The sequence below is a fragment of the Paroedura picta genome, chromosome 6 (genome assembly GCF_049243985.1).
Source record: "Paroedura picta isolate Pp20150507F chromosome 6, Ppicta_v3.0, whole genome shotgun sequence".
Taxonomy (NCBI): Eukaryota; Metazoa; Chordata; class Lepidosauria; order Squamata; family Gekkonidae; genus Paroedura; species Paroedura picta.
The window spans coordinates 13,381,218-13,397,630 of NC_135374.1; the positions used below are offsets into that span (position 1 = coordinate 13,381,218).

A 16,413-nucleotide genomic window follows, 5' to 3' on the forward strand; every position below is an offset into this window, starting at 1 on the left:
CTTTTCCAGTGATCAAAGTAAGAAATCTCTCTGCAAAGCCTGAATGCCAGAAACGATTGGTAAAAGCAGGGATCCTAGTGCAAATTAATAATTGATTTGTAAGGTTTTGAGAGACCATCATTTGGGTCGGGAAGAAAAATAAAAGAAGTTGTATGTTTTCCGAGGTGAGAGCGGTTTTATTTTTGTAAAGGATTCACTACAACTGAAGTTAGCCCTACCTGGCTGTCAAATGTTTTAAGCAGAAGGATCCAGATTGAATCCCCAGCATCACCAGTTAAAAGAATCATGTAGGAAACATTGTGAAAGACTTGAGATCTTGCAGAACCAGTGGCAGTCTGAGTAGACAATTATGGCCTCAAGGGCCAATGGTTTGAGTCAGCAGAAAGGCAGCCCTGTGTTCAAGCACCACAGCAAGCAGCGCTTCAACACAGCAAGTAGTTATAAATATTATTTCTTAAGAAGTACTCAAAATAACATGAGGGTAGAGAGAGTACTGGACTGCTGATTAGCAATGTCCCTAAGCAGGAAGACAACATACCCACTAGGCTGAACAAGATGGGATGGGTTGAGATACATGATTACCGCCGTCTTGCTTGTTTTTGTTGTGTTTTGTTCATACATTGGGAAGTTTTATTGGGGTTATGTGTTTTTATTGCTTATGTTGTAAACTGCCACGAGCCCTTTTTGGAGAGCGGCGATCTATAAATCGAAAAATAAATAAATAAGCAGTAGGTAGTAGCTGCTTGATAGCCAGTATGATATAGCCATGAGACTAGAATCTGGGATGCTCAAGTTGATATGGGCATTTGGACGATGATGCCTGCAGGATGACTTTGGGCCAATCACACACATGGACCTTCCTCACATGGCTGTTGTGAGGAAAAAGTGGAAGATACAAGAACAACATAAACTGCTTTGTGTTTTCACGCTGAAGAGAAAGGCAGGGTATGAGTAAACACAGTAACATTCGTCCAAGCACATTACTTCCAATGCTTCCTATGACATTTGATTTATTTAGCTGGTCTCACAAATATTGCCATTTGCTATGGCAAAACTGTATTCTTCCAGCACTCTGAAGCCCTGACCTAGGAAACAGATGTTTGGAGAACAGTTACATGTTAACTGCATTGAACCATTTGGAAAAGCCCTCCTACAAAATAATTGCCAGCTACAAAGTGCATATGATCTGTTTTGCTAAGATTTAAAAAATGGAACGCTAAACTGGATCAAGGAACAAAACTGGAAGCTTATACTGAGCAGAAACACCTGCAATTGTTTTAAAAGATAAAACATAATAGCCTTGGTCTGAAGCTCTCATCTTTAGTTACAGCTCTGTTATAGGCCTGATAGCCTTACAAACAGTTCCACCTCCACCATTTAGTTACTGTTGGGTTACAGTGAAGAACCAAATGCAGATATAAACATGGTTAAGCAACTAGCCTCTTGTGGCGCAGAGTGGTAAGGCAGCAGACATGCAGCCTGAAAGCTCTGCCCATGAGGCTGGGAGTACGATCCCAGCAGCCGGCTCAAGGTTGACTCAGCCTTCCATCCATCCGAGGTCGGTAAAATGAGTACCCAGCTTGCTGGGGGGTAAAGGGTAATGACTGGGGAAGGCACTGGCAAACCACTCTGTATTGAGTCTGTCATGAAAACACTGGAGGGCGCCACCCCAAGGGTCAGACATGACCCAGTGCTTGCACAGGGGATACCTTTACCTTTAAGCAACTAGAAGTCCAATTAAACATGATACTCAGTAGCATGAAAAATTTTTCATGAGTTTTTATTTTATTTTATATAAATAAATGTTTAAAATGTTTATCATGTATCTACCCTGAGCAGTGCTTAAGATGACTCAATCGACACATACTGCAAGGGTATATAAATAAAATCATAATAGCACACTGTTAAGACACTGCCAAACAACAATTTACAATTCATAAAACACAATTTCCAGTGTGTTAAGTTTCCAGCTAACACAATATCTTCTAAAATTCCTTTTACACAGAGCAATCTTAAAGGTTTTTCTGAAGACTGGCAGCAAGGATATATACAGGATCTGAAGGAAGCAACAAGTTATCTCATGGAGTAAACAGGCTTATCTTGTTTCTTGCAGGACATTTTTCTTATCAAAACTGACCCCTTCAAGATGAGTGTTTGAATCTTCTTCCTTGTGATGCAATAAACAGTTCAGAAGGGCAATTCTGATAACAAAGGCCTGAAGGAAAACAAACACACCCATCCTCCCAAAAGCTTTTCCAGTCAGAGTACATCTTTCAATAGCTGCTTTAGACTAAAAAGAAACCATCCACCATGGAGCTTCATGTGTATCATAATCCTGGGGCCATGTATATGCCCATCCCCCCTCCCATCTCCTCCTCCCTTTAACTAGACTCAGGGTCCCCTTTAAACTAGTATCTGAAAATGGCTCAAAAATTGGCAATATTTTGTCTGCTTGCACACAAAGCGAGGTCTGCTTGCACACAAAGTGCTTTTAGTGCCATTCCTCATATACATTTTAGCTCTATTCTCTGTTGAGTTCTGGGGAGACAAGCCCTGCTCTACGAGTCCACAATGTAAATGCCTTGTTATGATAATTGTGGCATGTTGGTTGGAAGGGCATTACCTAGTAGGACAGCATCAACATAGTACACCAGCTCTCTAATACAATCTTTAAGAAAAGAACCCCTAACCCATTAGGTAGGGGCAAAGAAGGGGAATAAGATCTTTAGAAAGTACCAACATAATATCTTAACCCCACAAAAAGAGATGCTGCCTAAAGTGTTTCAATCCAAAGGGCTCTTTTTCAGGAGTCAAAGAACTTACTGGTAATACTAACTCATTCACATTTTTAAAAACCCAGCTCTTTCAAAATTTGATCTTTCCATGCTGAAATGTGTCAAACTATATACCTTTTTAGAATACGAATATAAACAAATAAATAAAACACCTCCCTGAATTTTGATCTTTTGGGGTGATTTTTTCCTGTGGCTGGGAAGTGCTATTAACCCCTTTCTTTCTTTACCCCACCCTCTTCATGTTCAAGACCTTTACATTGAAGGGATTCCCAACCCACCATGCATTCCAATTCTTCAGTGAATGGATGTCTGGAACAGTTTACAAAGATCCTATGATAAACCCTTCCCTGATCTATATAGTTGAGGGAAGGGCAGGGGGTTGTATGGCTGAATATTTCCTCTCCAACGCCCCGCATTAAAAAACTTCCCTGCATATAGAAAATAAGTTTGTCAAGGAGAAAGGCAGACAGAACCCATTCCTCCCCCCCTTTAGCTGTAGGGCAGCATGATTCTGCTGACTGAAAAGAGACTGTTTATCGAAAAGCACTTCATAATAGAGAAGAGCCTCCTACTTCCTACTGAAAGACTCTGCATCTCCACACTGTATAGTGGGTGTTTGTGTGCACATTACCAATTAACATAAAGGCCCTCTTTTCCCATCACCACTCCTACACTGAATTCTACAGTTCCACATACGGCAATCACATTTTTAAAGACCAGATATACTTTAAATTGTGTCAAGCCTGCTTACAGATTCAGAAATATCACTGATAAGCTACAGGGTCCTGAATGTGTTCTGGAATACTGAAAAGCCTATGAAAACATCTACAGGAAAAAAAAAACTGGACAGGTAAGAAATTATACAGCAAAGCAGCAAGATCACCATAGAAACACAGATGAACAATTATACAAACAACATCGAAGACAGATGCCTTCCAAAAGTATATTGGCTTCCCTCAATGGGCTTTATTTGTCATCAAAAAGCACCAGCTGAACAGCAATTACCAAGCAGATAAAATGCCATGTTATTTCACATGAGGTAGGCAGAGTGTAACAAAAAGAAGACAAGTAATCTATCTAAAAATCACTATTATTTTCTCTGACCTTTGAAAAAGAAGGGGGGTGGAACCAAGATCAACCAAAGTTAAGCCAGCTGACTTCAACAATAATAATGAAAATATGTCAGTTTACCCAGACACACATTTCCTCTAGTTCTATACAACTATCATGAAATTCCATACATGTCAAGAGCACAACAAATTACTATTCCAACCTGAGGGTCCCCAGGCAGGCCCTCAAGATCTCCCAGAATTACAAATTATCTGCAGACCACAGAAATACGTTTTCCCAGATTAAATACTTGGTATGGACTCTATAGCATTATATTCTGTGAGATTTCTCATTTCCCCAACCCATACCATCCCCCTGGCTTCACCTGCCCCCCCCATCTCCAGGAATTTCCTAACCTGGAGTTTGCAACCCCAGCTGGGTCAAGAATTACCTGAAAATTTATGAAGGAAAACATATGTTATATACTCAAACTGAATACAAGAGAGCAAATGAGCTGCCAAGCTCTAATAAACAGAAAATATACAAGTACAGTGGAAGCCATATTTCAGTAAAGGCCTGGACAGAAGAATTTAAGCAGCTTCCATTCAACTTTTCAATTCTGGCTTTGAGCGTGGGATGGGAGGAGGAAGAACTCCAACATTGTGAGCTGTTGTGCTCTGCCTGGCAGGCTTCCAGGCGAGACATGTTGACCCACCCACTCAAAGCCAGATTTTCAGCCCAGCAAGTTGAACCACAGCAGCATTTCAGTTGTTTACTCCTATTCCCAGTGGAAATGAGAAGCAGAAGCCCCCCGCCCCCACCCCCACTTGTTTGGATAAGGAAATCAAAGACTGTATATGCACCCTTTCTTTGCTTCCTTGCAGCTAGACAGAAAAAAAGCAAAGAATACATCAAAATAAAAATGGCAGGCCTTAACTGGACATACAACACCCAGTTATTAGCCACATCTGAAAAAAAGCCAAAGCCACAACAGAACTTACAGACACTCCACGCATAACTTGTAAAAGTACATATCAAAGAGGCATGAAGCATGCACACCAAAAGCATAAATGCAAACATTTTTTATCATTCAGGGACATTTGCCAGGAAATACAACTGGCAAAGGGCCTCTTGTAGCACAGAGTGGTAAGCAGCAGAAATGCTATCTGAAGGTGTCTGTCCATGAGGTTGGGAGTTCGATCCCAGCAGCTGGCTCAAGGTTGACTCAGCCTTCCATCCTTCTGAAGTCAGTAAATGAGTACCCAGCTTGCTGGAGGGTAAAATGGTAATGACTGGGGGAGGCACTGGCAAACCACCCTGTATTGAGTCTGCCATGAAAACGCTGGAGGGCATCACCCCAAGGGTCAGATATGACTCGGTGCTTGCACAGGGGATACCTTTACCTTTACAACTGGCAGCAGTTCTCTAAGTATACAGTCAGGGACTAACCTGTATTAGCTTCCACAACAACTGTGAAAGGAACTTTAGTTCTATGAGCCTGCTAGGAGAAAGCCATGCTTGCATTCATTCTTGCATAAGGATGAGAAAGTTTTTGTATTTCCTGATCAAAAAATTACAAGGACCATCAGCACATTAGGAGCTATACATGTGACACTGGCGTCCGCATAAAGATCCCGACAAAGTTCGACATCTCAAGGCTTAACAACCAATCCTACAATCGCAGAAAAGGAAACCATGAACTGCTTCCTAAGCAACAAGGGATGATAAGGAACTGCTGGGTTTCTCTTAAGAACACTTTGAAAAGTTCCCAAAACCAATTAATTGTAGCCTGTAAACTAAGCCCAGGGATGTTCTCATGTTTTGCTTGGCTTCATGATGCATATAAGACTGCCTCCATCATGGCCTTGGGTCAACAGAATTATCTGCTGCCCCATAATGCACTGTAGGCCTCTGAGCATGCATGATGAAGCTTTGTGCTGCTAGAAAGACACTGGTGAGTCTTTCCAGATGCTCTTATTGGGTTTCTATTTGGAGTGGGGGTTATGTCTGAAAAGGATGCTGAAAATCCAGCACAGAATAGCGCAGCAACACTATCTCAATCAGTTTAGGTGTGGGCTTACATCCTGAGGTTGCCCAATGATGAAAATGAAGCTATTCCACCATTTTTGGAGCCTAATAAACTAGCTAAGTAAGTACGGTATAGGATGGGCAGAGGCGTGGTGCACTGCCTACACATTGGTCTGCCCCAGTCAATTATGGCAGACAACTCTGCCATTTGAGTTAAGTAGCCCCAGAGAAACAACACAAAAGAGGGCAGGGTGCGACAAAGGAGTGGCCAAGACAGGAACAGAACTGCATTGTTGTTCTTGTAATATTAATATACCAACTGCCTGCTATGAGCTTTATTATTAATTTTCATAAGAAAAAACAAAGCACAGCTCATGAGTAAAGCTCCAGCAAACTGAAACTGTTCCATTTCCAGTCTTGCCACAGCCTGACCAGAAAGGCTACCTGGTGCTATAAAAGGCTGCCCTTTTTAGGATTGCCACGTCAGTTTCTTCCACACAGATGCCACAAGAACTGAAGATGCATGCATGCATTTGAAGTTCAAAACAACTGACTTATGCACTTAAAATCAATGTGGGTCAAGGCAGAGGGTATTTTCTTCACAACCCAGCTTTAGATCAGTGGTTCTCAGCCTGGGGGCTGGGACCCCTTTGGGGGTCGAATGACCCTTTCACAGGGTTTGCGGCAGGGTGAGCATCTTGGCCGGGGGGGGGGGGGGCCCTGTTGCCCCTGCTGGATATTTGCCCCCGCCCAGCCCAGACATGAAGAGAAGCTCTGCTTTCATCCCGCCTGCGTTGCCTCCCCCAAATCATGGTTTTTCTTGGCTTCTCCCCCACCCTTCTCTCCAAGGGGGACCCAAAGTGATGTCTCCAAATCAATTTTGTCTGAGGGAGAGTCTGCACACAAAAGCTGAATAAATCTTTCTCTTCTCTGCCCTCCCTGCATCCAGAGAATGGGGGGGGGGGGCTCATACTCAAATGCACCTGCTTTCTCCATGGGGACTGCTGCCTGGAAACCAGTTGTAATTCCTGAAGATCTCCAGGCCTTCCCATGAGGTTCAAAAACAAAAACCTGTCGATCCCACAAAGTAGAAGCCCAGAAATGAACTGATAATTGGCTGTGCGATAAAGTCTATTCAAAATAGACTTTATTGCACAGTTATTGATTCTTTTTCACGGGTCCCCTGGAGATTGACAACACAGCTGGCTGCACATGGAGGAGGTCTCAAATCCAGCTCCTGAGATTAGAGTCTGCCTCTCTTTAACCACTACACCACACTGAATCTTAAGATTGAATGGGAAGCAGGCTGTCAAAACCATGATTTATGTTTTCGCTATGTGGCCAGGATCCACAAAGACCAAAATCCAGGTGTGCGTTCTAGAGCCTGGTGCATTCCTGGGTCACTAGGCTTTGCCTCTAGTTATATTTAAAAGACTTATTGGCCTGTAATTAACAGGATCACCTCTTCTCCCTTTCTTAAAAAGGGGAACCACAACCGCCATTGCATTACACCTTCCTGCGAGACACACCCTAGTTGAAGTGAAAATGCAAGACAATGAGTGGTAGATAAGGAGTTTTGCCGTGCAGTGCCTGACAAAGGGGGCTTTTACTATTCATCCTCACAGGACATTACTTTAATACAGACAAGACAAAAAAATACACAAAACACTCCATTACCTGATGTTCTTCCTTGGCATCCAGCAGCCTAACTTCATAAAAATACGCAGAGCATTTTAGAGGGGTGATTCTAGGGCTTGCAGAGAGAACTCCACAACTTAGCAATAAGAACAGACTATTTTGCTTAACCAGAGGTCCAGCCATCTCATTGGCGCACTACCACTTAATGCTCAAGCACAAGGATTAAACAGAAGTGTCAAGCAGCTGTAGGTATATTTCAGTAGCTTTTAAAGAAGTATTTTGGAGGTTTTGACAAAGAACCTTCCCATGAAAGAAGCCATAAAACAAAGGAGTGAGAATGTTTCTACAGAGATGTGGCAGTTGAAAACCACCAATAAATTAGTGGCGAGCACTTAAGAACTTAAACTTCTTTTAGATCTCAGCAGCACTTTGATTACCAAAAATATCTTTATAACAAAATATATTGTACAATCCCTTGATGACACAGTTAGCGGCCAAACACTAAACTATTTGGCAGCATTCTTAATTCTTCCTTTTTGAACAGTCAAGTTGAATCAGGTAAGCTCTATGAAAATTCTTACCTTACTTGATCAACGATGCAAAAAGTTCTTATTAAAAAGTACAGACTTGCCAATATTTCTACCCACCATAACTATTTGAGCAGTACTTTATAATTTTTGGTTCATGATGATCACAAATCATCTTGCTAGTTTGCATTGAAGCCGGTGGTCAGGTTGTAACACAATTAGGTAGATATGAGGCAATAATCACCGCTATGAGTATTATAAAAAAGCTATTTTCTCCAGGCACTGAACAAAAAATAAGATGCTTCAACCAAGAATGTTGTTGAGACATTTAACTAGAAGTGGCATAACACTTCAGGGAAGATGGGAAGAGAGTGTTGTGGAGGAAATGAGGCAGAGAATTAGACCAACCCACCCAGCAAAGCTACACCCATCTAGTATACCAGCAAGGTCAACGGAAGCCCCTCTCCCTTATAAATAAGGAGTTTAAAAATAATTCTTCTCTCCCTCTCTACCATACTTCTTAGTTGCACAGCAAAATTTTATGTTTGCATCCACAAAAATAAAACAGGAACATAAACACAGGAACACTGATTAGGAAACCAGGATTGGCCAACACTTCCCTGCCTCTAGAAGAACGACAGATTAATTGCATATTAACATCATGGACACCAGGATACCAATTCAGCATAGTGTTATGCAATTAGCACAGGATTTCCCTGTTATTTTGCTTAGATCACTCACAGACATCTTTATATCCAACCTTCTATCATTACTCTCCGTGGTTCGCATGAAAACAGCAATTTGTGTAGTGATCCATAACTGATTTGCTGAAAATTCAATGGAGCTTCTGAAAAAGATGTAAACTGTCACTAAAATCATACTAGGCATAAGCACTACTCAACATTCATGAAGTCATTAGTGAGCACAGTATAAATCTCATCAGCGCAGCAGTGCACCCTAGCTAGTTTAACTTTGTTCCATCCAAAGGCTTAGAAGAACTTGTCTGTCACCCCATGTCTACCTCGCTCTCATAACTTGTTTTACTGAGTGAGCAAATACATTTTGCTAATTAGTTTTATATCCTGCTTTAACCCCAAGGTGCTGGGTGGATACTAACGTATCATTATCTTAACAATAACCCTGTGAGGCAGAACAGAGTTACTGCGAAACAGCTTGAAACACAAGAGCATTACTTCAAGCAGGTCAATAGTTGAAGGTGAAATTCCAGCTCCACTTCATCACCCCTGACAATGTCATTTTTCACAATATATTGAGTGATCCAATCCAAGATTTACAGACCGATCCTAACAACGCTCACTCAAAAGAAGGACCCCGTGATTTCAGTTGGACTTGATTCCAAGGATGCATATTTAATATAACAACCTTATTTTTATTGTCTCTTCCCTATATTTCTTCCATGACGGAATCTAAAACAAGGTTCCCGGGAGGTCACCATGCAGAGACTGACCAGGCCCAGCCCTACACAGTTTCACTAAACTGGTTGAATCATGAGTTTTCAGATCATACTTTAAGCTATAATTGGACCTCCTGTGTGGGTATAACCCGGAAATGAGTTTTACAGATAAAAAGCACATCTGAAGAGGTAACCCACACTCCAACATGGCTGATCGTTGATAGTCCACAAGAACAAGTGAATGTATCAAATAAATGCACACCGGATAAGTAACAAGCCATGTATAGGGTTCAGTTCTGTTGTGAGGCAGGCCAAAGTGCCAACCTGTACACTGAAGGAGGAGCTTGCCGATAGCAAGAACTCTTGTTAACACAAATACCTGGCCTGGCCACCTAAGGGTTAACATTATATTACACCGCTTTGCATTTCCTACATCTATTACACTGCTTACAAGTTCTCGCTCCACTTTGTAACTACATCAATCAAGTATGATTAATAAGATCCAAGAGTTGGGGAAGGGAGGGTGGGGGAGAAAGGAGCAGGAAATAAGTGCATGTACCAAATGTACACATTTGTTAGAACAAAGCAGAATTTTTAAAGTATACATTACTCTTTAAAAAGCTGTAAAAGTGCATCTTTCCCCCACTCTTGGAAGCCAAACTCTTTTTTTTTTTAAGTGTTCTACGGTTTCACCACATGGATTGAAAAACAACTCTGACTGACACTTGGCTTGACCCACGAAAGGGGGGAGGAAATAAACTTTGGGACAAAGAACGCAAGTATTTGAGCTTTCTTGCTGTCAATGTTTTCTTCATATTTACAAGCAAAAACTTGGTGCAGAGCTATAATTAGAAAGAGGCTGCCAAAATGAGCTACGGTGGCACTGCAATCATTTTGGTGGCTTCAAGCTGATGCATTTCCCCAGCTCAGCACTTTTAATTCATTTGCACTTGGACAAACAAGAGGCACCTCAGCTAATCTGCCCAGTAAAATCAGATGCACACAGAGGCGGTAAACGGATTAGGAATATTCGTAAAAGTGGGAGGCAGAAAACTGCCATATTGGTCATGGTATAGTCTGCAGATGGCTCTCTTTAAATCTGGGCTTCCAAGATCAGGAGCACACTATGTCAAGAATATTTGTGGAGGATGCTGCTGATGCCATCATGCCAATTGTTTCCCCTGTGGAAATGCACAATGCAATGGGACAAGAGCCAATGTGGTACAGCGGTTAATACCAGACCGTAATTTGGAAGACCCTGACTTAAGTCCCTGATCTGCCACAGAAACTTGCTGAAGTCAGTTCCCTTAAAGGTAAAGGTATTCCCTGTGCAAGCACCGGGTCATGTCTGACCCTTGGGGTGACGCCCTCTAGCGTTTTCATGGCAGACTCAATACAGGGTGGTTTGCCAGTGCCTTCCCCAGTCATTACCGTTTTACCCCCCAGCAAGCAGCTGGGTACTCATTTTACTGACCTCGGAAGAATGGAAGGCTGAGTCAACCTTGAGCCGGCTGCTGGGATCAAACTCCCAGCAGCCTGACCTCATGGTCAGAGCTTCAGACAGCATGTCGCTGCCTTACCACCCTGCGCCACAAGAGGCTCTTGCGCCATGATGGGACAAAACTTGGCTGGGAGTCAGACTTTTGTCCCCTCCCCTTTGTAAACCAATATTGAAAATGGAAGCCTTCAACGAAGTCCAGTTTGCAAGTTCATGGCTGATCTGAGGATTTGAATCTGGTTTCCTACTGCCAGATCTGACACTGAAGCATCTGCATCACACCTCTCTCACAATAAATATTCTGTTGATACATAGATTGGCACTGCTGGTCTAAATCAAGAACAACTATTCATGCATACAGTACTTCATTTTGAAGGTGCTTGATGATATGGCATTTGACTTTAGAAAGCCGAAAGAGGAAAGTCTCTACTCACTTTGTTGAGAAACTGAAATTAAGTAATACTTATAGGATGCTATCAGAAGTAAAACAAGATTTGACATCTCACAAACTGAAGCACCCAGTCAATTAATTCAGAGTAATCTAAGTGCCTTAAGGTCAGAACTTAATTTTTCATGCGGGAGGGGGGAGTGCTATGAGTACATTTATGTCATGCAGCACAGAGGTTCACAAGATTTGATGCTGGGGTAGGATCAACTTAACTGGGTCAGGATTACAGAGCTGTGGTCAAAGATAAGATAACACCTCTGGTCAGTCTAACTCACATATAATACTGACTCCCTGCCTTAAGGTAGGTCTGCAAAAGGTTTTCATTTAACTCGTATTTATTATTTTATTAATATATTAATAAATACATTTATTTCCTGCCTTTTCTCCAAGCCACTTACGTTATTGTCTTTGTTTCCAATTTATCCACGTAGTCCTGTGACTGGTCCAAGATCACACAGCAAGGTTCCATGGCAGACTGGAGACCTGAAGCCGGATCATAGCCTATCCCAACTACTACACTGCATATCTAAATACCACAGTACGATAGGAAGGCATATGCTAAAGTAACCTTGCTGAAGCTAAGCCACTAGAGATCTGGCCAGTACCAGGACGAGACACCGTCTAGGAATTTTACTATACACAAGAAGAGTACAAATCTTTGCCTGTAATCCTATAACAGAAAAAAGAGATGAGTTAACTATAAACCATTCATCAATATAAACTGATGTTTTATTTAAAGTATAAGCATGCTTATACTTTTATAGCCAAGTGGGAGCTTAGTGACTTACAGTAACTATGGAAGTTTGTATGAGTATGCACATATCTTGTTTCTGGGTACCAAGGGATGATGCAGAGTGATAAGGCAGCAGCAGACATGCAGTCTGAAAGCTTTGCCCATGAGGCTGGGAGTTCGATCCCAGCAGCCGGCTCAAGGTTGACTCAGCCTTCCATCCTTCCGAGGTTGGTAAAATGAGTAAATCGTAGAAGTTCTACATATACAACCATCCTAACTCCGCCAGTGGCACTGCAGACTAATTAAAGCCGTAAGGGCTTTGGGGGAGGAAGAAGAAGAAGAAGAGTTGGTTCTTATATGCCGCTTTTCCCTACCCGAAGGAGGCTCAAAGCGGCTTACAGTCGCCTTCCCATTCCTTCCCAGGAGTTAGGGCGGGCTCTGTCCAGAATGAGGAAAGGTGCCGATTGGTCCCTTCCTCTGGACAGACCATCGGCGGGGCCAATTGGCCTCTCCAATTCCCGCCCTGGCAAAAAGGGAGCAACTGCGAGCCACACAGCTGCCTGGGGCTCCCTAGCCTAGCGCCCGCTGTATTTTGATTACAGCGGGCTTGATTATTAGTATATATAGATAGAATGGAATCCAGCCCAAACTGAGTGCCACTAATTTGACATATGCTTAATTGTGGCTAGATCTCTCTCACACACATAACAGTGCAGCAACAATGTATTTAGATATGCTGCAACAAGTGCCAGCACCTCCATGAGTTTTTACATTAGTGATTCTTAATAAGAGGACTAGCACTTTGGCCCCAAAATGTTCTGTATGACAGGTCATATTTGCACTCATGGCTTGGTCAGCATTCTTTAGTTGGTGGAAATATGCACAACTCTTGGATACTGACTAAAGGTACTTAGTCAGCTTTGGGATTTTCTATGATGTATCAGAATTCGCTATATTTTGAGCTAAGAGAGGGTGGAATAAAAATTTAAATAATAAATCAAGGATCTTCTGAAATTTATATCTGAGCTGTGGAGAGAAAAACAGAATTGCCAGCTGACACTAATGTTCACCAAGACTATAAAGCTATGTGCACACACTACAACATAAACTCCAATAAGTAGACATGCACAAAACTGCACAGCAAATTTCTAATGCTTACTGCAATACCATGTGTGCATCATACCTGTAAACCGCCACGAGCCAGTTCGCTGAGAGCAGCGGTTATATAAATCCAAATAATAAATAAATAATCATAGCTGCCATACACAGTGGAGCTGCCCTATAGCTGTTTAAAGACTGAAATATTTATTATGGTATAAACCAGGGGTAGTCAAACTGCGGCCCTCCAGATGTCCATGAACTACAATTCCCAGAAGCCCCTGCCAGCATTCGCTGACAGGGGCTTCTGGGAATTGTAGTCCATGGACATCTGGAGGGCCACAGTTTGACTACCCCTGGTATAAACTCACAGAAGTGGGCTCTGGTCCCTCAAAGCTCCCACAATAACTCTTGCTTTTATAGTGCCATACGACTTTCCTCTTGGACTTGCCGCAACAGAACAACAGCAATATCATTCTGGAATATGGCACACATGCACTTATGTTTATACACACACACTACATATACGTACATTATACTTTCTATTTTCTCATAAGTGCATCTCTAGACACCTATGTTACACTTCCTGTTATGTATATGCAGACACATAAACAAGTCCAAATACATTACTTTCTATCCTGCATTTGTACACACCAATATTTTGCTGTACACATTACATACAAAGACACATATATACACTCATTTCAGAAAGAGATCCACAGTACATCAACATGGTGCAGCAGATTGGACTTGGACCAGGAACACCTGGCTTTCAACCCTCACCAAAAAAAACATCAAATGACCTTGAGCCGCTTCACCATTCCCCAGTTTAACCTACCTGACAAGGTTGTTGCAAGGGGTGTGTGTGAGAAGAGAACTGTACAAGTCCCAGAAGGAAGCACCAGCTATAAAAGCAAGATCTCTCTCTAAATAAATCAATAAATCTTTATTTTTGTATCCCACAGGGTGAGTAACAGCATATAAAACAGAATAAAATCACAAAACATACCTACACAATTATATCATAGCCTACAGTAAACTAATTTAAGCAAATTGTAATGGGGGTGTCAATCCTTAGAGAGCAGATCTTCCCTTTGTTTCAGTGAGGCCACACACACACTCTATCCCTGTTCACTCAGTTCAAACACACACGCTCTAAGTACCTATGCATACCTTCCTAGGTAAGAGCTAGCAGTGTGCATTCCTCTTACAAATTGAACCAGTGAGGAGGGAAGTAGTACCTTGACAAACATTGGGTTTGAGTCACACATTCAGTTGCAGCTGACGAGAGAGTTTTGACTCTCAAAAACCTTTTGCCTAAAAACCTTGGTCTGAGGCACTACTGCATGCAGATCTCACTGTACATACACTGGATAATGCACTTTCAAAGTAGATATTCATGGCTCACTGTGCACACAACTGGACAATGCACATTCAAAACAGATTTTCTTGGCGCACTCTGCACACACTGGGCTATGCACTTTCCAAGCAGATTTTCCTGGCTGGATAGCGCACTTTCAAAGTACTGTCCCGGATCACTGCGCACACACTGACTGGATAATGCACTTTCAAAGCAGATTTTTCCCGGCTCCCGCTGGACAATGAACTCCCAATGCGCTCTCGCAGGAGACTCTCCTGCTTTGCACAGGAAAAACCCAGCTGGCCCCGAAAGGTGCCTCCCGTAACCCGTGCAGAACGGGACGCGAACTGAGCGCAGCAACCCGAGAAGGGGCTCGTCGGGCACGCGCCGAGCCGCCTCCGCCGTCCCAAGCGCGGCCCCGGCCCGAAAGGATCGAGGTCTCGCCTCCGCCGCCGGAGGACCGAGCCCGAGGGGGCGTGGCCGGCGCGAGGGAGCCCAACGGTCTGAGGAGGCGGCGGCGGCGGCATCCGCGAGCGCCTCCGAACGCGCCCCCCCCTCCCCACCACCACCGCGCGCGCAACGGTCCTCGCGGCCCCTGCGGGTGGGGGAGGGGCGCCCTTTCACCCACCTGCCTCAGGACTTTCCGGCAGTTGCTACACACCCGGCGTCGCTCCTTGTTGCTGTCGTGGCCGTCGGCGGGGAGCGGCGGAGGGCACGACGCGGCGCTGCTGCCCCGGTTCATGGTGGTGCCGGAGCCGCCGGGGGGGGAGGACAGGGAGGCGAGCGGAGCGGGAGAGGCGAGGTGGCTGCCTGCTTGCCTGCCTGCGGCTGCCTCTCCTCAGAGCCCAGCGGCGCCTCCGGCCGCCGCCCCCATCCGCCGCTTCCCCCCCTCCCTACCCCACCCCCCCAGCCAGCGCCGCTCGACGACTTCAGCGGCTCGCGAGCGGCCGCTTTTCCGTCCCCCTCGCGCACACCCCTCGGCCGCAGCCAATCGGCGCGCTCCGGCCGCGCCCACCCGGCGGCCCGCCGGCCAATCGCAGGAGACGAAGGCGGCCGGCCAATCGGTAGAGCGTTCCGCCGTCCCCATCTCCGGGCAGTCTCCGAGTCGGAGGCGGGGCCGCACGAGGGAAATGGGCGGAGCGCGGGAGGGGAGGTGGGGGCGAAGCCGCACTTTTCCCATCAGCTGTGAGCTCGGAGGGGCGGGGCCGCGGGGAAGGGGGTTGGGCTTCCTGCGGCCAATGGGGAGCCGGCTGGGCAGAGGGCCTCGCACCCACGAGGCGGTCACGCCCACTTCTCAGGCTCGTTGCTAGCTGCTGTTGCTTTGGTAGATTGAGAATTGTACGGAGGAGGACGGGCAGAAAGAGAGAGAAGCGACGCGTGCAAAAACATCAGGTTCGCCTCCTGCCAAAATCAAGGACATTTATGAGTTGCTTTCCCCCCCTGGAAAATCAGCGGTAAAACACGCAGCGCATTTTCAGTCCTCCGCTAAAGGAATGGCACCTTCAGAAGGATTTTAATACCAGCAAAAGCCACATCGACAGAAGACGTTTTCAAATAAAATGCTGCAGGGGGGTTTATATAAATAAATATAAAGCCTAGGCTGAGTAGCCTGCACGTTTGGTTAGGGGATTGCTGTCGTCTACCTTGCGCTCAGTTTGCATTCACACATGTATATGGGGAGCACTGGAACAGCTCAAAGTGCACGCCTGTCCCTTGTGCAACAGGAGCAAGGCCGCACAGCAGGGCTGAGCAATGATGTCACCTTCCTGCTTGTGAGACTGGACGCACGTATTTTGTCTCCCTCCGTACCAGCGACAAGGGAAA

At 44.4% G+C, this 16,413-nt stretch overlaps 1 protein-coding gene across 1 annotated transcript in view; it reads right to left on the reverse strand.

Annotated features, from left to right (window-relative positions):
- SESN3 (sestrin 3) overlaps nucleotides 1-15,489 on the reverse strand; it is a 58,982-nt gene extending 43,493 nt beyond the window's left edge. Inside the window, exon 1 of the mRNA XM_077341485.1 lies at nucleotides 15,218-15,489. Coding sequence (XP_077197600.1) covers nucleotides 15,218-15,331 — 114 coding nt within the window. The 5' untranslated portion in view covers nucleotides 15,332-15,489. The remainder of the gene's footprint in view (nucleotides 1-15,217) is intronic.
- Between the last annotated feature and the right edge of the window lie 924 nt (nucleotides 15,490-16,413).